General features: G+C 42.7%; 1 protein-coding gene across 1 annotated transcript in view; it reads right to left on the bottom strand.

Annotated features, from left to right (window-relative positions):
* Positions 1-22,861, bottom strand: part of OS9 (OS9 endoplasmic reticulum lectin) — a 160,024-nt gene that overhangs the window by 23,879 nt on the left and 113,284 nt on the right. The window contains exons 9-12 of the mRNA XM_082246758.1: positions 21,806-21,851; positions 21,441-21,526; positions 16,947-17,168; positions 44-245 (exon numbers count right to left, since the gene is read on the bottom strand). Of these exons, the coding sequence (XP_082102884.1) occupies positions 44-245; positions 16,947-17,168; positions 21,441-21,526; positions 21,806-21,851 (556 nt within the window). The remainder of the gene's footprint in view (positions 1-43; positions 246-16,946; positions 17,169-21,440; positions 21,527-21,805; positions 21,852-22,861) is intronic.

Genomic DNA, 22,861 nt, shown 5'->3' with positions numbered 1-22,861 from the left:
TGGCTCTATAGGCAAATTACTAAAAATTATTTTAAAACCTTACCAGTTGGGGCTTTGGCAGCAGGCTCCTTGTTGCCTTGTGTCATGACTTCATTGCTTTCCCCAGGTTCTGTATCTTCTCCCTTATCCTCTGCAGCATTGTCCAATTTATCTATTAATTTGTTTAATGTGGTGGCAAGTGATTTAGTCGCTTGCTTTCTGTCAAACTCCCCCTTCAAACCTTCTGTTTCCAACTCTTCCTGAGCCTAGAAAATATGGAGTGTGCAACAAAGCATGACAACTTAGGAATACTAAAATATAGCAGTAGCAATCTGACAATTAGTGAGAAAAAAATAAAATGACAGGGGTGGGGGGTGTTAACGTACTGATGCCGATGCTAGGGACTCTTATTGCATCCACAGACATGAATGTTGGGGGTTATTACTGGGTCTAATTAAACCAAGGATAGGGTGTTCTAATAATATGGCCACCAACACAGACACTAGTGCTGAGTTAACTGTACTCCCAACTTAAGTGTGCATTGTGATATACTGCAAAAAAATGCAGCAGGAGTAACATTTTGGGCAATGAGAGGAGTTAAGCCTTTTTATTTTAAATGGGCTGCCTAATTTGCCACAATGCACCTCCTAAGTGCAAGAAAATGAGCTGTTGTGCTCTGAAACTGTTGGGGGCCATATGCTCTAAGTTTTAAAGTTGACCACCACTGTTGTAGAACATTAATGTCTGCTTATCAGAGTTTCTGATTGGATGCCAGATATCTCCAGTGAATCAGTTATGACCATTCCAAGATAAGGAAGGAAGGATGCTTGCAAATAACTGTTAGGGTCCATGCACAGTGGCTTCTACAGGAGTTTTGTGTTTTGCCTGTAGAAGCAGCTCAGGGTTATCTTATTTGTTAATGTACATTAGGACGATTACAGGCATATTTTAAAGCTCAGCGTTTAAAAAGGTAGAAAAAAAAAAAAAAACACAAACATTCTTGTTTGCGTTTTTGATTGGAACTTTCTGGCAGAAAAGCTAAACACTCCTAAGCTCTCCTAAAGTCCTGTAAAAAAAAAAAAAAAAAAAAAAATAAAAAAACGCTCTTCATGAGCATTTGTTTTCTGCCAAGGGAACTGGCAGAAAGCCCAGTGTGCATGGAGCCTTAGGTATTAGAAGCTCATCCACAAAAGCCTAAAAAATGCTGCTTTTACAGACATTGAGTTTTTGATTTTAGCCTAAAAAGTCTATGCATCCATGGCACACACAGGTGTTCACAGGCATATTAGAAGACAAGCATTTACGGGGGAGGGGGAGGATTCACCAAAAAAAGGTGCATTCAAAAGATGAGCTAAAAAGCAGAAAAACATGGGACGCGCCTAAACGTTATATGTATCTAGCATTTGAGCGTTATTGCATTCCAATGGGCAGAATAAATTTAAATATTCTGGCAAACTAAATGCATTAACATTCAAATGGTAAATGCGCCTAAATGCATGTGCAATAGCACTATTTTAAGCAGCATTTTTCTGCCAGAGGTTCTAGTATTCAGAGGGGTTTAAACAGACACCCGGTGTGCATGAGGCAATATGGAGATGAAAAGTAGAAGTAGAACATTCAGGAAAAAAAGTTCTGGATGATACCATGCAATGATAAAACGGTTTTGTAGCAGTTTAGGTGAGTAGTGCAGGTGATAACATACAGTATATAACAACTTGTATATAAAATATAGTAACTTTACAGCCAGTACCCAAACTTTCCGAATACACTTTTTCTATGTTAAGCCAAAGGAGCCGATTTAATAGGCTGTTCCCTTGGCAAGGCAATTTTCCCTTAGCTTAGTGAAGGAGTGAAAATTCATATTTTAAAAAAAAGCACTCAATTTCATGCAAGGGGAAAAAAAAAAAAAAAAGGATAATGGAAGTCAGCACAGTATCAATTCACTAGGCTAAAGAAAAATTTAGCAAAGTGCAAGTTATCTTTCAGGTGCTAGGGTGAGCTGCACGCACCCTTCCTGTGCTGGGACCTCCACTGCGCTTACATGGCATTCAATCTGTGTCTCCTGAGTCTTGCTGCAGAGAGGGCCATGCTGTCAATGTCACATGACCTGAAGATGGACCATGCCCGAAACGCATCGAAAGCCTTGTGAGACTACAGTGGATTTAGCCATCATCATAGCCCCTAACGTCACATTCGGCGTACCATCAGGAAGCCCTGGCCACATACACCCAGTCTGTCTCCTGCCTCCATCCCTGGGCTGATGACTGGGCCTGCGACTGTGCTGCACAGTTTACGTCACTCTGGTTGCACTGACAGTACATCCAGATGTAAATTTTGATGATTATGGATAGGAAAAACCCAAAATTCAGTATCTCAAAAAATTTGAATATTACCGAAGACCAATAAAAAAAAAAAAAAAGATTTCTAATACAGAAATGTTGATTTACTTAAAAGTATGTCTATGAACATTATAGTATGGGACCAAATGAAATGCAAAATGTCCGCAGTCTGCGATGATTTGGGGAGCCATATCATCTGCGGGTGTTGGTCCACTGTGGTTTATCAAGTCCAAAGTCAGCGCAGTCCTCTACCAGGAAATTCTAGAGCACTTCATGGTTCCCTCTGCTGACCAGCTTTTTGGAGATGCAGATTTAATTTTCCAGCAGGATTTGGCACTTGTCCACACAGCCAAAAGTACCAATACCTGGTTTAATAAACATGGTATCACTGTGCTTGATTGGCCAGGAAATTTGCCTGACCTAAACTCCATAGAGAATCTGTGGGGTATTGTCAAGAGGAAGATGAGATACATCAGACCCAACAATGAAGACGAGCTGAAGGCCAGTATCAAAGCAACCTGGGCTTCCATAACACCTCAGCAGTGCAACCGGCGGATTGCCTCCATGCCATGCCCTATTGATGCAGTAATTCATGCAAAAGGAGCACGTATTGAGCGCATACATGCTACTGTAGTGCAGCGCAAAAAGTTGATAATCCAGACACATAAAATGAATGCAGAGTAGAAAAAAATGTCCAAACCAAAAAAAGGAAAGGGAAAAATAAAACTCCTCATTCCAAAGTCCAGAGTGATGAAAAATGGGACTAGTAACAGTTGAAAAGAATAGTCCAACTCCACACCCATATTGTAAAAGCAAACTGCTTACCAGATAGATTTGACCACTGAATTACAGGTGGTCAAAAAAGGTCCCAGTCCTTAGTACGAGCTCCGGCCTCTGTGCTGGAAGTGTGCTGTGCGGCACTCTCCCAGCAAGGGAGGTACGGAAATATGCGGCCCCATAGGGATAATAATAAAAAAAAAATGGGATTTTGGTCTTACCGTAAAATCAATTTCTGGGATGTTCATTGGTGGACACAGCTCCTGATCTTCTTAACCATTGGGTTTTACTGCCCCTTAATTGAATAGGCTTGAAACACCGTCTGTCTTATTTATCTGGAAATGGTCACAGCAGAAGCCGACAACCCCTTCGGAGGTCTGTCCGTGAGCACAAATAGGGAGTCTGACTTCCTAAAAGACTTCGTAGCTGCGAGGTACATCCTAATTGCCTTGCATTCCTTGGATGTGGTTCGAGCAATTTCCCTAGGATGTTTTGGCCTGGGATACAGGGAAGGCAACACAATGTTTTTATTCAAATGAAAATCAGAGACAACATTTGGAAGGAACGACAGACAGGGGCAAAGATCCACCTTATCTCTGTGAACCGCCAAGTAAGGTGGACAAGACAACACCGCTAGCTCCGACAACCTGCGTGCAAAAGCGACTGCCACCAAAAAGGCCACCTTCGGGGATAATGTAAGCAGGGAAACTTCCCTAAGATTTTTAAAAGTAGATTTCTGGAGGACTGAAAGCACCAAACTGAGGTCCCAAGGCGGCAATAGAAACCACGACGGAGGAGCCAAGTGTCGAACTCCCTGGATAAAAGTACACACCAAGGAAAGTGTGGCCAATTGTCATTGAAAGAAGACCGCCAAAGCGGAGACCTGACCCTTGATAGTACTTAAGGCAGGCGCTGCTTAACCCCCTGTTGGAGGAAGGTCAAGATTCAAGCCACCGAAAAGGATTGAGGATGAACCCCAAGAGACACCACGCAATGTACGACTTCCATGTATGATGGTAAATCTTCTTAGAGGTAGATTTTCTAACTTAACAGCATAGGAATCACTGAATCAGACAGACAAACCTCTATTTTTCAGCTCCTGGCTTTCAAATAGCCAAGCTGTTAAAGCCAATGACTGTAAAGCAGGATGGGAGATTGGCCCTTAGGACAGCATATCTTCCCTAAAAGGAAGTCTCCAAGGAACATCGGCGACCAGCCATACCAGGTCGGTGTACCAAGATTAGCGAGGCCAGTCTGGAGCCACTAACATGACCCGAGTTCCTTCGGCCTCGATCCTGCGCAGAAGTCTTGGCAGAAGCTTGAGAGGGGGACAGGCATAAGTCAGACGATTCTGACACCACAAGGCCACCAGCACGTCTGTGGCGTCCGCCAGAGGTTCCGGAGACCGTGCCACAAACCTCTGCATCTTCCTGTTGAGATGAGAGGCCAACAGGTCCACCCGGGGAGTACCCCACTGGAGGCACAACTGATGAAACACCTCCAGATAAAGTGACCATTCCCCCTGGTCCAACGCCTGTAGACTGAGGTAATCTGCCTGCCAATTCTCCACCCCCAGAATGTGTACAGCAGAGATGGCTGAACAAAATGTTCTGCCCACCTTAGAATGCCAGCTACTTCCCAAGCAGATAGGACATTTCTTGTGCCCCCTTGGTGATTGACATAGGCCACAGCCGTGGCATTGTCCAATTGAATTTGCACCAGACACCCCTGAAGATGATCCGTCCAATGATCCAGACAAAGTCTGAACGCTCGGAGCTCCAGTAAAAATGTATTGTGCACAACAAGACCTATACAGTACAAACTGTTATCCATACATTAATTTGTATATATGTTATGAACTTGTGTTTCATTACTTTTCTGTGGGTTTTCTATTAATTCACTATGTTGTTATTATTGGATTTTAAATGTACTTTATGATGTGCAATAAACCTGTATATTTTTAATATGTGGTATGTTTCTTTAAAAGTCCCGTGGGTCATTCTTTTTGTTTTAGTTCTCAGAGGAGCTGCATCCAAAGAGGCATCACAGAAACTGCAGCCCCTGGACCAACTGATCTGCCAGCTCAACAAAGGCAAGGGAAAGCTACTCCCCCTCCAGGTCCCGGCATAAAAGCTTGGCCCACTCAGTCAGAGTTTGTGACACCAGGGCAATAGTAAAAACCGGCCTAAGTGCCAAACCAGCCACAGTGTACATATGGCAGGCCACAGCCTCCACTTTTCTGTCAGCAAGGCCAGGGACTCCTCAACCGGAATCATGGTTTTGTTTAACCTAGAAAATGGAGAGTCCACCACAGGTGGGACATCCCACTTTTTTAGGCAGTGAGTCCTCATAATGGTACCACATAGCAATAAGCTTAGGGACCACAAGCAGGCGTTTTGGACTGCTCCACCGTTTAGTGACAATTATGTCAAAGTAAGCGGGACCACCCTTCCCCCTCTGGAGGGCTTGTGGGTACCAAAGCGTACTGACGCCTCAGATGTGACATCAGCCGCATCCTCCATTTTTAAAGTCTCACACACAGATAAAATCAGTCCCTCCACCAGTGCGGCTACAGGAGCAGAGGAATCATCCTCGCCATCTGAGAAATCAGGGTGTGTGGACACAGACCCAGCAGGGTAACTTGCGCCGGCAGTAGCCGAATCAGATTCAGGACCTGATGAGACCGATGAGGCAGATGAAGGCGGGGGACGCTTGCCCGTTTCCCAAGGAATAAATCCACCTTGGACACCAAAGACTCCAGGACCGCCGCAAGTGTTGGAAGGCAGTGGTCCTCAACTCCAGTCCTCAGGGCCCACTAACAGGCCAGATTTTAAGTATTACCTTGGGGAGATGCAGACTAGAGTACTGCAATCACTGAGCAGCAAATTATATCACCTGGGATGTATTTCAGTTATCTTGCAAACCTGGCCTGTTACTGGGCCTTGAGGACCACTGTTGTAAGGGATTGTTGGGACTCAGAGGGCCCGGTAGCCTCTGAGAGGGGAATCCGGTAGGAAAATGTGCTCCAGGGACTCCATGAGTGAAAAAAAGGGGGACCCACAAAAAAAAAAGCACTGCTATGGACACCCCTACTGCGCTGGCAGCACCACAGGCACCAGAGGATAAGGAGGGGCTCCCACTGCCAAAATCACCGCCCATATATGCTTCACAGTCATGGCCGCTGCTTTTAGCGTTGAGAAACCACTAGAAAAGCGCCGCTGAGGCTACACAAACATGGCCGCCAAACCTACAGCACACAGGCTACAAGAAAATAGCGGGCCAAGAGCCCTGAAAAAGGACACCAGCAGGAAGACTCCACCAGGTACAGCCCCCCTCCCAAAAGCCGATCGTCCAGTTGCCGGCAGCGCACCCCCACCCCTGGCGCCAGCTCAGCACCCAGATCGACCTGACAAGGTGGTATGGCCACCCCATGGGAAAGTGGGGGGGGGGGGGTAGGCAGAGGAGGGGCAAAGTGTTTGCAGGGACCACTGAGAGGGGGGGGGGGACCCTGCATGGGAAGGAGGAGAAACCAGTCAAGCTGTAAACTCACTACTCTATGAGTAGCAAAGTGTAATTTCTTCAGTGTGGTGACATGAAAAGATCTAAAATATTTACAAAAATGTGAGGGGTGTACTCACTTTTGTGAGATTATACATACATTATATATATATATATATATATATATATATATATATATATATATATATATATATATATATACACACACATATACATATACACACACACACACACACACACACACACAGTGTACAATACACTTAAACCAATATTCAGTGCAAACAAATCTAGTGAACTCATGTCCAATACAAACATGTCCAATTGTTCACTGGAATTCTATGAATTGCACATGTGTTCACTAGAATTGTTTGCACTGAATATTGGTTTTAGTGTATTGTAAATTACATCAGATGTATATACAGTGGATATAAAAAAAAGTCTACATACCCCTGTAAAAAATTTAATAAAAAATTAGACTAAGATAAATCACTTCAGAAATATGTCCAGCTTTAATGTGACCTATGTGGACCTAAATCCAACTGAAAATCTGTGAGTTGACTTGGGGAGGGCTGTGCACAAGAGATGCCTTCGGACAGATTTTTTGCAAGAAATATTCCCACGGTAAGATGCTATACTGATAAACACCTACCCCAAAAGACTGAATGCCATCATAAAATCAAAAGGTGCTTCAACAAAGGGCGTGCATATTTATGCAACTGCGTTTTTGTAAGGTTTATTTCTCTCCCCCCACCCATTTAAAAAGACTTTAGTTTGCTGCAGCAGGAAGCTTGGTACTGAATGCACTTTGTGTTTCAGCACCTGACAAGGAGTGAGAGACTGTACTGTGGGCAGAGTCACCCCTGCCCACAGTGCAAACAAAATCTCATCCTAGGGAGAGCGGCATTAATGTGATGGGGGTTGACTTCCATGGTCAGCCAACACAGGGGAGGGAGGGGGGTTAACTTTCACTGCCAATCCACAATAAAGGGTGAGGTTCAATATCACTGCCACTGACCACCAATGCAGGGAGGGTATAAATTGCACTGCCACTGAAGAACGTGACACCAAAGCAGGGGGTTTATTATTGCACTCACTGATACCAATGCTGGAGGGGGGGGGGGTTGTTATTATTGCACTCAGTGATGCCAATGCTGGAGGGGGGTTATTATTGCACTCACTGATACCAATGCTGGGGGGGGGGGGGTATTATTGCACTCACTGATACCAATGCTGGGTGTTACTGTACTTCAAATTCAGTGTACATTACTTTAGAAAGTGCAGCAGGAGCAAAGCTTTGGGTGCTGAGGTACACAAATGTATAGCTACTCTGCAGCCCTCTGGAGGTGTTGGGGAATCACACTCCAGGTCCTCTAATTTTCCGGTTGACCACCACCACTGCCATAGAGGGTTCATTTCTTTTTTTCATTCAACCAGCAGGTTGAACAAGAAAACTGACCCAATTCCCCCATCCACACATTTGAGGTGGATGGGGGAAATCACTCCCACGGAGCCATTGTATTCTGACGGCAGGGAGACTTCCCCACTGTCACAACACACTTATTGGTTGTGCAGAAGTCAATCTGTCCCCAAACATGGATGGAAATTCGGCCGGTCCCCGCTGAACTGGTCGAATTTTGATCCATACGTGGCTAGCTTTATACAGATTTTAGGCCACATTAACCGCTTCCTGTCCTTAGGAGATGGAAGCAGTTATACTACACCAGGATCATAGCTGAAGCCATGATCCTGGTATTGTTCTTTAGAACAGTCAATGGGCTTTCTACAGCCACCTTAACACTTAGTGATGAGGATGTAATCACTTCCGGTTTTAGTTGGTTTGTTTACAGGCCATTATTGGCTTGTAAAACAGCCGATCAAACCGATCTCAGTTTATTTGACTGCTTTGGAGGGCAGAAGAGAGCTCTGGGGTGTAAAAGATGCCAGATCTCTCCAAAAAAAAAAAAAAAAAGAGGACCTGTCACAGCCCATGCCATCACGAGGGATGTTGTTCATCTCTTGTGAAAGCAATAAAGTCCAATCAAAACAAAAATTAAAGAGATAGTGTAAAAAAAAAAAAAAAAAGCAGATGTGCCCAGTCCATCCCCAATGCTCACATGGAGGATACTGCAGTGCTGAGAGGAGGAGCTGGAGACCGGGGACAGGCCACTGGAGTCGCTGGGGGCCAGGAACAGGAGAGGCACTTCCTGCGGCGAGAGGACCATGGCTTGACTGACAAGACAGCAGGAACCAACAAGGTGGGGGACAGAGACAGAAGTTGACAGATGGGGTAGCGGGAGCCAGGGCACACTGACAAGTGAATGTGGGGAAAAGGAACGGAGGAAAAGCTGGCAGGAGAATGTGGTGGGGACATACTGACAGAAGGAGCGGTGGACAAGCTTTGAGTACTGGGTGTAATTCCTGTGGTACCCGAGAGTATTGGGAGTAATACCTGTAGTGACTTGGAGTACTGGGAGTGGTACTGGGAGAAATTCCTAGGAGTAATACCTGAAGTAACTAGGTGTACTGGGAGTAACCCCTATAGTGACTTAGTACTGGGAGTGCTACCTGTGGTAACTTGAGAACTTGAAATACTGGAAGCATTTTTTTTTTTTTTAACTGGAGTACGGAGATACATTTTTGCACCAACTCGGGGTGACCTTGCACTAACAGTGATTTTACTTTAATTTGGAGTACTGGGAGTAACCAGAAGTACTGAGGGTGACCTAGAATACTGAAACTATTTGAGGGTACTGGAGTAACTAGAGGTTACCTTGGTATTGGGAGCAACTGGGAGTAATTTGAAATAACTCGAAGTACTGGATAGCTACTAGGTGTACTGGGAGCAACTGTAAGATATTTAGAACCTATATTAGTACTTGGAGTAATATTACAGTGCTGTGAGTGACATGGGGTTACTTAGTATTGACTGGGAGTACTAGGTACGGACGTGGAGCGCTAAGTATTTACGGAGTACAGACTAATAAGTTGGGAACTGGGTAGGGACTTGAAATTCTGGGAGCGTTTTAAAGTAACTTGTAGTATTGGAGGTATCTGAGAGTAATTTGAGACAACGTGGAGTACTGGGAGTGACCTTGAGTAACTTAGAATAGCAGTAGCACAAGAAGTAATTTGGAGTCGAGTAGAGCAGTGGTCCTCAACTCCAGTCTTCGGGGCCCATTAACAGGCCAGATTTTAAGTATTACCTTGGGGAGATGCAGACTAGAGTACTGCAATCACTGAGCAGCAAATTTTATCACCTGGGATGTATTTCAGTTATCTTGCAAACCTGGCCTGTTGGTGGGCCCTGAGGACCAGGGTTGAGGACCACTGGTGTAGAGTATTCGTTTAATATTCCTACTACAGTAGCGGGTAAAACGTCAAACAGGATTGGTAATACGACCTGGTACACATCCTGCTCCATGTATGCATTTCTTGAAGAGCGATCCGAGAATCAATACTGCTGTGTGAGAGGTCAGCTAGCTAGTCGTTTCTCTGGAAACTCAGATCCTGAATCTATAGAATCAGGTGGCAACAATGCACAGCATCAATAACCTGGAAAGAACCTTGGACATTTCCCAGCAGGTGCTAGTGGGGGCCAGTATAGAGGGGGGTGGAGAAATGGAGTAACAGGAGCCAGAGGTAGGTAGCTAGGTTACCCCTAGGAGACAGAGGGAAGAGCACTAGGGAGGCTAGTCCTGAGTTGGTACATCCCAACAAATATGCCAAGTTGCAGGATGTTGGGGATATAAGCTCAGGGGTGGCATTGCTGGAGCAGGCGCCCTCCCCTAGCTGCCAGGGGAATGTCTGCTACAGTAAGCGGAGCAGGGGCACAGGCAAGGTTTGACAGGCACTGGTAGCAGGGGACTCAATTATTAGAAGGACAGAGGCTGTCACAGACCGTGATCACTAAACGGTATTATTGTTTAATTTGCGATCAGGTTTGGCACGTCACGGATCGAATGGACAGATTATTGGGTGGAGCTGGGGAGGACCCAGCAGTCATGGTACACATTGGTGCCAATAACAAAGTGGGAGGAAGGTGGAGAGTCCTAAAAAATTATTTCAGGGACTTGGGGAATAGATTGAAGAGAAGGACCTCCAAGGTGGTATTCTCAGAAATACTGCCTGTGCCTCGAGCTACACTAGAGGCAGCAAGAGCTTAGGGAACAGAGAAAGTGGCTGAGCAGCTGGTGTAGCAAGGAGGGATTAGAGTTCACGGAGAACTAGGCTGACTTTTCAGACAGTTACCAGCTCTTTAGTAGGGATAGGCTACACCTTAATTGGGGGGTGGGGGGGGGGGGGGTGCGCTGCTCGACTGGGAAAAAAGATGGCAGAGAAATTAGAGGGGCTTTTAAACTAGGAGTTTGAAAGGGGGGGGGGGGGGGTGGAGTGGACAGAACAAAATCGCAGCCTCAGAAGACCTAAAGAGAAAATATGCACCATACAAAACTGAGGGGCATGTTCCCATATGCAAGGAGTCTAGCTAACAAAATCGAGGAACTAAAGCTGCTATTACACAAGGAGGATGTGGACTTTGTGGGAATAACAGAAACTTGGTTTGACAGCTTACATGACTGGCTGGCAATTATCCAGGGGTATTCTTTGTATTGGAGAGATAGGGAGGGGTGTCCCTATATATCAAGAACGATATACAGTTGGAAGAGAGGAATGACATCGGGGACGCGGCAAGAGGGGAGGTAGGATCTCTGTGGGTGGAACTTCAATGGCAAAAAGTGGGAAATGAATACCGGGGGTATGTTACAGGCCCCCAAACATGAAGAAGAGGAGGAGTTGGATCTCCTTTCACAGTTAGAAATAGCGTTGAGGCAGAGAAATGTTATCATAATGGGAGACTTCAACTATCCCAATACTGACTGGGCAGCAGGGACAGCTCACTCATTAATGGCCTGTCATTTCCTAAAAATGTCCTAGAGGACAACTTAATTTCCCAATAGGTGGATTCCCCAACTAGAAATTATGCAGTACTAGATCTATTCATTACATATGACTCAGATCTGATCACAGATGTGGAAATACAGAACAACTTGGGATCTAGCGATCACAGGCTGATCGCTTAGCATAAATCATAGGAAAAGGAGACACGAGGGTAGCACACGAACACTAATGTCGGGCAAGACAATTTTTTTTTTTTTTAAACTGCGCTCGATAATGCCAGATATTAAATGGGACCAAATCTTGGATATTTTAAAAAACACACAAAAGAAAAAAAATGGGAGCGCTTTATTAAATATATTAATGAAAAGTATCGCCGAGTGCATTCCAATTAGCAATAAATATAGAAGAACGAAGATGGGTGGCCAATATGCAACATAAAAAAATCATATCAAAGATAAAAAAATGGCCTTTAAAAAATATAAAGTGAATGGGTCATTGTCAGCATTCCAAAACAACAAAGGAATGCAACAAGAATTGTAAGAGCACAATCAGGGTGGTTAAGATAGAGCAATAGAGACACATAGCGAAGGAGACTAAAAAAAAAAAAAAAAAAAAAAAAAAAATCCCAAGAAATTCTTTAAATATATAAACTGTGAAAAAGCAAGGTCAGAGCACGTTGGCTCCATAAAGAGGGATGAGCGAAACCTGGTTACAGATGACAGAGAAGGCAGCTGTACTAAATGCTTTCTTCTCCTCAGTTTTTACACAGGAAAAGGAGGGGTATAACATCCATTGTATGGTTAGTAACACGTCCCAGGTTGTAACCTTGTGGCTTACAGAAGTCGGTGTACAGAAAAGACTAGTAAAACTTAAAACGCAAACAGTTGGCTCTGAGGAAGAGGCTAGGCCTCGAAACGCGTCAGCCGTCATCTCATCGGTTATGAACGATTGTATGGACTACACCCGGACATTTGAGCAATCTAGCTTGATATGATTTACTTTTATCTACGTCTGTGAGTAGCCATTTTTAAATGTTACATAAATAAAGCCTTTTATTGAGGATAATGCGCTAGGTCGGTGCGCCCTTTTTTGTTTTCTTTGCTTCTAGTACCGGTGGACTACCCCAGTCCGATATGGGCAGCAAGACCTAAGCCATCTGAGAAGCCAGTTGTGAGTCCCGTGAGGAGCGTGGTCGAGGGGTTTGGATACCAAGCGCAGGAGAAGGGTGGTCACACCTTATTGTTTTTTGGACCTGATGGCTTACACCCGAATCTCCTCAAGGAACTCAGTCAGGTTATAGCCAGACCGATATTCCTAACCTTTATGAACACCATACAGACAGGAATGGCACCAGCTGATTGGTAAAAAGCCCACATTGTACCAACATTCAAAAAAGGGAAGAGATATTTCTGGTAACTACAGACCTGTTAGCCTAACATCAATAGTATGTAAAATATTTTAGGGGAGAAGGGACTATACCAAAGAATTTGCTGATGAAAAGGGTATCAATAGTAGAACTACGCATGGATTTATGAATGGTCGTTCTTGCCAAACCAACCTGTTACCTTCTACAAGGAAGCGAGCTGCCATCTGGACAAAGGCAGGCCTGTGGAGTAGGTGTTTCTGGATTTGATACAGTTCCCCCAACGCTTTATCTAGAAACTGAGGTCAATAGGCATGGACCATAGGGTTTGCTCTTGGATAGAAAATTGGCTACAGGAGCACGGCTAAAGGGTGGTGTTAAATAACGTGCTCAGAATGGTCTAAAGTGGTAAGTGGGGTCCCCAAGGCTCTGTCCTGGAACCAATTCTGTTTATTTTATTTAAAAATACTATAGAGGATGGAACAGCTTAATCTCAGCGTTTGCTGACAACACAAAAATGAGTAAGGCAATAACATCACAGCAGGATGTAGAAACCTTACAAGAGGACCTTAATACAATTAATGGAGTGAGCAACTAGATGGCAAATGTGGTTTAGCATGGATAAATGTAAAGTAATGTACTTGGGGGGTTAAAAATATAAAAACGCAGGTTACTTACTGGGGGGGGCTCTGGGGGATTCCAGGATGGAGAAGGATCTGGGCATCCTAGTAGATGACAGACTGAGCAATAGCATGCATTAAGCAAAGCCAGCAGAAGATTATCATGCATTAAAAAAAGGGATTTTTTCCAGAGATAAAACAATAATTCTACCACTTTCTAAAACTCTGGTTCGGCCACATCTGGAGTATTCTGTCCAGTTCTGGTCACCATTCCTCAGAAAGCATGTGCTGGAACCGGAGTTAAAATAAAAAATCAACAAAATTAATAAGGGTGCTAGAGGACCTAAAATAGGAGGAACGACTACAAGCGCTAAATTTCTTCTCCCTGGAGCAGAGACGCTTGAGAGGAGATTTGATAGTGATCTACAAATCGCTCAATGGTAATCCCAATGTAGGTAGGAAACGATTCAGTCTTAGGGAGTGAAAGAGGGGGAAAGGGTTTTAACCTTAAGCTGTGTATGGGCTTTTTCACTGTCAGGGCGGTAAGGATGTAGTTCTTTATCCAGGTCTGATATTTTACATCTCAAAAACCTGGCATTTTTGCAGGGGTGTATTGACTTTTTTATATTAACTGCATAATAACTGGAGGTATAAAGATGTTGCATTGACTAAGTACATGTCATTTGGGGATGGTTTAACACTATAGCATTTATTTGTTTGGGCTTTAGGGGTGTGTATATGTATATTATTTTTATTCTGAATATTGATAATTTATAGCGCTGCCATCTGTCGATCGGTTACAATATTTTAACAGGGTTCCCCCAAAGTCGTCACTTAGGCAGGACGTAATGCATAGGGCACAAGCTGAGGTTACCGGAAGGGACGTAGACACTGATACAAGCACGACGTTCGGGGACAATTACCAGATGTTTTTAACTTAAAGCGGAGTTCTGGCCACATTTTAAACTTCACATCATGCATTCCTATATCCCTTTCTAAATTCAAATTGGCTATTTTTTTTAGGTTCCCTTACCTTATTTTTAATGGAAAATAACTTCACTTCCTCCCACTTCCTCCTTATGCGGCTGCGCCTGCCGACGTCATTTCCTGCATTGCACTGACTCCTGGGAGATGAGGGTCATCAATCCCAGGAGTCAATGCGCCTGCACCGGTGTCCCTCGTCACTTCCGGTTCAGGCGCATCATTCTCTGCCGATGGATCGAGAACAGCTTCTGGACATGCGCAATGACGTGCCTGCACCGGAAGTGAAGAGGTATAGCATTCTGGGACTCGCGAAATCCAGGAAGAGGGACACTGCGGCTTCAGCTACCCACACCGCAGATGGCCGCGCTGTGCAAGAACTTTACAAAGTAAGTAATTCATGCTGCACAAACAAAAAACAGGGGACAGTTTAAAGGATATCTTTATGTAAATGCACTAGCCCTGACTATTCTAGGGGTATTTTTAGCAAAAAAAAAAAAAAAAAATTTGGCCAAAACTCTTTAAATGGGAGTTTTTGCCATTTTATTTCAATAAATATTTTAATATACTACACCATGAGTATCCTTATATATCCCCACTCTGCATCTTATGGCGAGAGTACCTTAAGAAGCCCCTGAAAAATACCCATTATCTACAGAGCTAACTAAGCATTGGGGAGAAGCACAGAGGACATCTAGTGGTGAAGACACATAATGCCAATGGGGATATAATACTATATGCTTAATTCAAGTAATATTCAGGTGAGAGGCTAGAGAGCACATTGGTGTCACTTGGATGAAGAGAAGCAACATACAGGAATATTTCTATTGGTGAAGGGATACACCTGGATTTATACTAAGCACTTTTTGCATATGTTAATTTCAGTTAATATTTCAATTTACTGTCTGTGATTATTCTATATTTACACTTGTGTTATTGCACAATTGCATGGTGCACTTTTTGGTTGGTGGATCATATGTGTGGTTTTATGCACTTTATGTCAACAAGATGTTTCATTACATATAGAAATGTAATTATTTGTTTTAAATACCAGTTTTAAAGAGAAACTGCGTTACATCTGGGCACCACAAATCAAACGCTATTTCATTAATTTTTATTATTTAAAACAAACGCCTCCATCCATCTAGGTCTTAATGCTTTATTTTGCTGAGAAAAAAAAATTAGAAAATGCCCCCCCCCCCCCCCCCCCTTGCATTTCCGGCTGTGGCCATCTTGAGTAAGGGTAGAGGATTCATGTATCATTAACTTCCTGGGAATCCAGCATTGGCTGAGCCGAGACCCCTTCCTCAAGACTCCTGGGTTGTATGACATTTGCCAAGGCATGGAAACCAGGAAGTAACCGAAGAAATGCAAAAAAAAAAAAAAAAATAAATATTATATATATATATATATATATATATATATATATATATATATATATATATATATATATATATATATATATATATATATATATATATATGATATACTTTCCTATTTAGTTAATAATGCTAGCAGCATAAGGATGAAATTCCAGTAAGTTATGATACTCTGAATATTATGGTATTTTATCACTGAAGGAGGTAGAGCAGCACTATTCACCCATTATCGCAAGCCTAAAAATACTTTTTGGTAGCAATCAAACACAAGAGCAGTGGCTAACCAAAAAGTAAAAGTTCCTTAATCCTAATAGATACAAACACTAGTCAAGATGATATCCTAAGTAAACAGATATATACACACACACAATAGAGTACAGGCAACTTGTAACCAGTGTCCATAACACTGAAGTTGGTTTCAGCTTAAACAGTTGTATACCTGCCATCTAGTGGCTGTGAGCCATGCAGTCATGTGTCGGGTGGGGGGAGCTATCAAGTCAGAAAAGTTGAACTGGAATTCCAAGCAAATCACCAAACATACATATGAGGTACACCCCACAGAACATTTTCAAGCTGGCACAGGATATAACTTATTCAACCAGTCTTATTTACACACCACTGTCACACTGCACAACCATGCATATAACTAACTGTACTAAAGCTGGCCACAGATGTATCGAAATTCATCTATGGGCAGCTTAAATCCTGGCTTATCTTTACTGCTTCTTGGATCATCTCCCTGTTCATTGGTTATAGGCAATGTTGACCCAATAAGCAGACAGAAGTGTGGAGAGAACAGAGGAAACTGCATAGCTAAACCAGAAAATGAGTATGCGGTCTTTATGGCTATGCAATGTGGCAGAAGTATTTAAATCACAAGACTGGACAAACAAAAGAATAAATATATTAGCAGGAAAAACCATTACTAAATGTATTCCAACTATGTATTTAGTGATTTCCCTGGACCTCAACTTTAAGTCTCTGACATGGCAGAAGAGATAGAGGTAGGCTCCTGGCTTACATATTCATCCAAATATCCTATTTACAGGGGTTCCCCAGCAGTTGATCGTTATTTATAAGTCCTAGTAACTACCTCATCGATAATGTTGTTAAATTCCTTCTCCATCCCCGTTTTCACATTGTCCTTAATTTGGGATACATCAGACTTGGGAAGGAGGAAGTGTTCCAACTCTTTCTCAAATTCCTGCATTAAAGCCTGTTCATCTTCATCCTCAGGATTTTTCAGTTCATCAACTGCACTCGATTCGGTTTCAGCCTGTGCCTCTTTGCTCTCAGAGACAAGTTTATCTTCATCCTGCAAAAAAAGGGAGGGGGTGACAAAACAGCCTACACCGGAACCAGTTAAAAAAAAAAAAAAAAAAAAGGTATTTACACACATTTTTACAGGCAGTATACAACATAGGCAGGAGTCGGGGGGGGGGGGGGGAAGCAACGTTTTTCAGCAAACAAATGTACCTTGCAGGAACCATATAAAATAAAGCGGTACTTCACCCAAATAGGGACGGTCCGCCCCCCTCTTCTATATTTGATTTTTTTTGTTGGGTGGGGGTTCACAGGTATCTACTTATAACGTCTAGGCGACTGCAGCGAAGCTTCTCCAGTGCTGTACATGGCCATGTGATTCGGCACAGTGCTCTGCGATAGAATGCAGTCTGCATTTTAGCACCGCACTAGGCTTTGTTGCAGCATGAATGTGACACATAGAAAACAATGGTTTCCTGCATGTTCTTGCAGTGACAAATATTTACAACGCAAAAAATTGTACATTACCGCACATAGTGTGAATTCACCCTAAAAGCCAGCAACTACAGTATTTGTAGCTGCCTGACCTTTTTAAAAATCTGACTGAAGCTGACAGATGTCTGATCTTTCACAACATAGAAGTGTAATATTTCAAATAAAGTGTGCTTGGTCAAGGGTGGTTAAAGGAAAAAAAAAAAATTTAAACAAATTTCTGCTGGAATAAAAAGGCATAAGCCATGAGGAAGACACATCCAACCACAAAAAAGGCAGCGACATACCACAGAAATATACACAGTTTTGGTTTTTAATAAATGTGGTCATGTAGTTCTTAGCAATATAAACAGAAAAAAACAGTCAGCGCAGACAGGTGAGAAATAAATAAAATGCAAGGCTGAAATGCTAGCTAAACACCGACCCGGGACACACAATCAATCCCAGACAGAATATGTAATGGAAATTGGTTTAGCGCAAATCATATAAAAACTGGGGAGACCTATCGTTAATGGGATTGGATCGGTATCTGCTCGTCTGGGTCAATATATAGACCACTTTTTAAAACCTCTTGTATGTGACACTAAAGCCTACCTAAGAGATACCAGACACATCATCCAAACTTTGGAGAGTATCACTATACAGTCTGAAATTTTTCTGGTGACTGCTGACGTAGGGTCACTCTACACCATTATTGGTCATGAGGACGCTATGGCTTCAGTTCAATGGGCATTGGAAACCTCCACCTTAAGTAGTCAACATCAATCCTACTTATTAGACGGTCTTAATTTTTGTTTACACAAGAACTATTTCTGGTACGAACATCGCTTCTACCTTCAACAGAAGGGAGTTGCGATGGGAGCCCGCTTTGCTCCCAGTGTGGCCAATTTATTTATGGCCCACTGGGAGGAAGCTGTGGTGTTCCAACAACATCCTGAAGAACTTGTTTGTTACCGAAGGTATATTGACGATGTGTTCTTAATTTGGAAAGGTGGCATTGAAGGTTTAAGAGCATTCATGGACCGGTTAAATTTCAATGACAGACACATCGTCCTTTCCTAGAATATTGATCCGAACAAGATTGTTTTTCTTGATTTGGAAATATTCAGGGAAGGCGATACCATCAGAACTCGTAGCTACTTTAAGCCCACTGACAGGAATGGTTACATTCCATTAAGTAGCTGTCGTCTCAAACTGTGGCTGTGTAACATCCCCAGAGGGCAATTTGTTCAGCTAAAAAGAAATTGTTCCTCTGAAGCAGACTTTTTGTCTCAATCAGCACAGTTGTCCAGCAAATTTGTACAGAAGGGCTATCATAAAGTAGATTTAGATAATGAAATATCACGGTGGCTATCCTTGATAGAACTACACTTGTATCAGGACCTACTAGGAGAAAAGAGAACACCCAGGAGTTTAGGATAGTTTTAGACTATAGTGTACAACAAACAATTTGAGAGGATAGTGGCGAAACATTGGGATATCCTGCTTAGGGATAAGGACTTAGGTCCTTTATTACCTCCCCGTCCTCATTTTATCTACCGGAAGGCTAGGACATTAAGAGATAAGTTGGCCCCTGGAGTGGTTGATCCCCCGGTTGTGAAGGAAAATAAACTCTTTTCCTTCCTGTCAGGCTTTTATGCTTGTGGTCGATGCCGAGCCTGTAAGCATTCTATATGCAACCTTAAAGCGGAGTTCCACCCTGGAATTTTTTTTTTTAAATACCCCCGGGACAGTCAGGGCTAGTGCATTCCACAATGGCTAGCCTCTGATCTGTCCCGGGTTGCACTTACCTGTTAGGACAAATACTTACCTTGAAATAGTCTTGTCCAGCGCTGCCATCTCAGATGTGGGCAGCTTGAAGCCAGCGCGATCCTCTTTGGCGTCCTCTTCCGCCTTCTTCGGTCCCACGATGCCCTGCGCCGGCCCCGCCGTCACTTCCGGGCGCGCGCGTCATCCCTCCACAGCTTCTGGGCATGCCCAGAAGCTGTTTAGAAGGGGATGACGCGCGCGCCCCGGAACGGACGTCGGGGCCGGTGCAGGCGTAATGATTCCTGGGAGCGATGACGTTCAGCTCCCAGGAATCATTGCAGAGCCAGGAAGTGACGACGGGCCGCGGCCGAGGAAGAAGGAAGTAAGGTAAGTATATTTTCTTCGCTACGAGGCAAGTAAAAAAAAAAAAAAAAAAAAATTCGATTAGCCATTTGTTTTTCAGGTGACCCGCAGCGAGAAGATGGAGTTAAGTATAAAATTAGGGTGGAACTCCACTTTAAGAAATGGAAGGAGTTCTCGGCATCCACTACTGGCAAGACGTATCCAATACGGGAACTTATCACGTGTCAGACCCAGGGGGTCGTCTACATGCTGGAGTGCAATTGCGGCCTCCAGTATGTGGGCAGAACCTCCAGGGCTCTACATGTCCGTATTGGTGAACACATGAGCAATATTAAAAAAGGCCTTAAGTCTCACAATGTGTCTAAACACTTCAGAATGTTTCATAATCGAGACCCCAGGGGGTTGCATTTCTGGGGCATCGAGAAGGTTAATAGACATTGGAGAGGGGGACATTTTGTCAGATTTTTGAGCCAGAGAGAGTCTTATTGGATTTATGAGACTAGAGTTTCTCATCCGTCTGGCCTTAATGTAGAATTTGATTTAAATTTTTTTATTTCAGATAGGTGATTTGTCTTAGTATATAGTACATATGTAGTATTTAATTATTATCAATTATATATATATTTTTTTAATTCATTTTTTCATATATCTTTTCAGATTTGGGGTCTTATATATATTTTTAATATTCATATCTCATTTTATATGTGTACAAATTTTATATGCCTATGTTGTGTATTTATTATAACAGCAGCGGTTGATGTCATGAATTTTAGTATAATATATATATATATATATATATATATTTTTATATATATTAAATGTGCAACAGGCTTTGCCCTGTTTGTATTATGATTATTACTTATGTGGATTATTTTATATATATTTTCCTATATTAGGTTCATTCTATCTATGGGACATCTTTTTTGGATGTAGTACACTCTTTAGGCCACAAGATGTCCTCAGTAGAGTGAGTAGTCCTCAGTAGTGTGAGTAGAATGAACGTATTGACATCATGCAGCAGCGTCTGGTTATAAAATCGACTGTGGTGACTTGACTCCACCCCCGCTGACGAAGTGCTGTAGGACGCAACGCCGCGTACGGGAGGTGGAGTCGCTTTCATAGACGTCACCCACTGCTGTCTTGTACATTTGTGTGGCTGGCTGCCACTCTGCAGAGCCCTCAACGCCTTCTATTGACGGATGTTTACTGCGATATTTATTCTGCCTACATGTAAGTGCAATTCTTTATTAAAGATCCCTTGTTGTACGGTTTACACTTAGAGGCTCTGTTCCATTTCTTTATACATGCTTGATGGAGTTACCTGCTGTTACACGGTACCACTGGAGGGATCTGCACTAATATATGATTTTAACTGCTGATGACAAAGGGGGCTTTTCTCTGAGTCTTTGCCCCTTTGATCTGCTGCCATCTGACATCATTGGAATACTCTGCATTAATGAGTTGTTTGACCTGCTGGTGAAAGAGGGGTCAAACCTTGAGGTGAGCGCACAGGTGTGCTTCTTGGTAAAGGGTTATCACAAGTTGGACCTGTTTGTGACCTACGTTTTCCAGCACCTTATGCGGATCTATGGGCCTTTTATAACTTTATTTTATATACCTTTATGTATTTATGGACAGTTTTTATATGATTTGCGCTACACCATTTTCCATTACACATGTAGTTCTTAGCGCCAAAGAACTTAATGGATCCAGTAAATACCTTTTCATTTTTTTTTAAATCTTCAATAAACTTCATTAAGTCTTCTTGATTTCTTATTATTCTGTAGCGGAGAGTCTTGTGTGTACCTAGAGTGATAAAAAGGTGGTGCCGTTTACTGATTATGCATAAACAAAACCATGCTAGATATTGAGAAAGGAGAGTTCATAGTAATAGATAGGGTCACTTTTTATTACTGAATAGATCTTCCACAATGTCACCATTTTAATGCATCAGAAATTGTGTGCACCGTGTAGATTGCATATGTCATAATAAAGACTGCAAAGGTTTGCTGGCTTCTGATCTTTTTTTACATTATACTACCAATATTGCCGTAAATAAGAGATCATGTAAAAATATGTACTAACCTTGTGCCCCATCAGTTGGATTATTGTGATTGGGAAATACTCCTTCCTACATAAAGAAGCAGAAAATAAGAATTGCAGAAAAAAAAAAAAAAAAAAAATGGGATTTTTGACTTATCGTAAAATCAATTTCTCTGATGTTCATTGACAGACACAGCTCCTGATTCTTAACCATTGGGGTATGCTGCCCCCCACAGGAGTAGGACACTAGCCAGGAAAAAAAACAAAAAAAAAAACTTGGCTACGCCTGTGGGCAGTCCCAGGGGGGTACACTCCCACTTCCTGCTATAGGTACTCCGTTTTGTTTCAAGCAGTGTCAGAAGAAAAAAAAAAAAAAAAACTCTATAGAGGGGAGGGTGCTGTGTCCGTCACTGCACATCAGAGAAATGGAATTTACGGAAAATCAAAAATCCAATTTTCTCTTTCGTTCCTTGACGGACACAGCTCCTGATTCTTCCTAACCATTGGAACATCTCAAACCAGTGTCAAACATGAGGGGTGGGAAACAGCAGACAAAAAAGGCTAACCAAAGCCAACCAGGTAACATGGAGCTCAACAACAAACAAAGTTTCTTCTCATCTCCCCTCCGCCCTCCAACTTTTTGGAGTCCCCCCCGATGGCTCTTTTTAGCCTGATCCTTTACATCCTTTACTTCTATTTGCTCGCCCCCCTTTCCCCTCCCTCCCCTTTTTTTTCTTCTTCTCTACTTATCCATTTCTTATTTTCCATCATTCTGCGGTTATGGATTTAACGTTGTCTTTTTTCTTAGTACAGGTTTTCTTGATATATTATGTTTGATGTACATTGATATGTAATGTTTATGCTAGATACTATGACATTTTGAAAGTCTGTTTGATATGCATGCGCTGCTTGGATCCTGAAGAAACTTGTAATATGTGAGCGAAACACGTAGATCCACCAGCAGATTATATGAATCACACTCAGGTCATGTGAGCCGTTCTGTTCATGCAATGTCACACTTCATTAGGACTATCTATTTTAATGGATTGTATGTAAATCTGTGGATCCTTGATTCATTTTACCAGAAACTCTTTAGCA

This window comes from Pelophylax lessonae (genome assembly GCF_965119305.1).
Source record: "Pelophylax lessonae genome assembly, chromosome: 2".
Classification (NCBI taxonomy): domain Eukaryota; kingdom Metazoa; phylum Chordata; class Amphibia; order Anura; family Ranidae; genus Pelophylax; species Pelophylax lessonae.
This window is presented reverse-complemented; position numbering and strand designations above follow the sequence as displayed.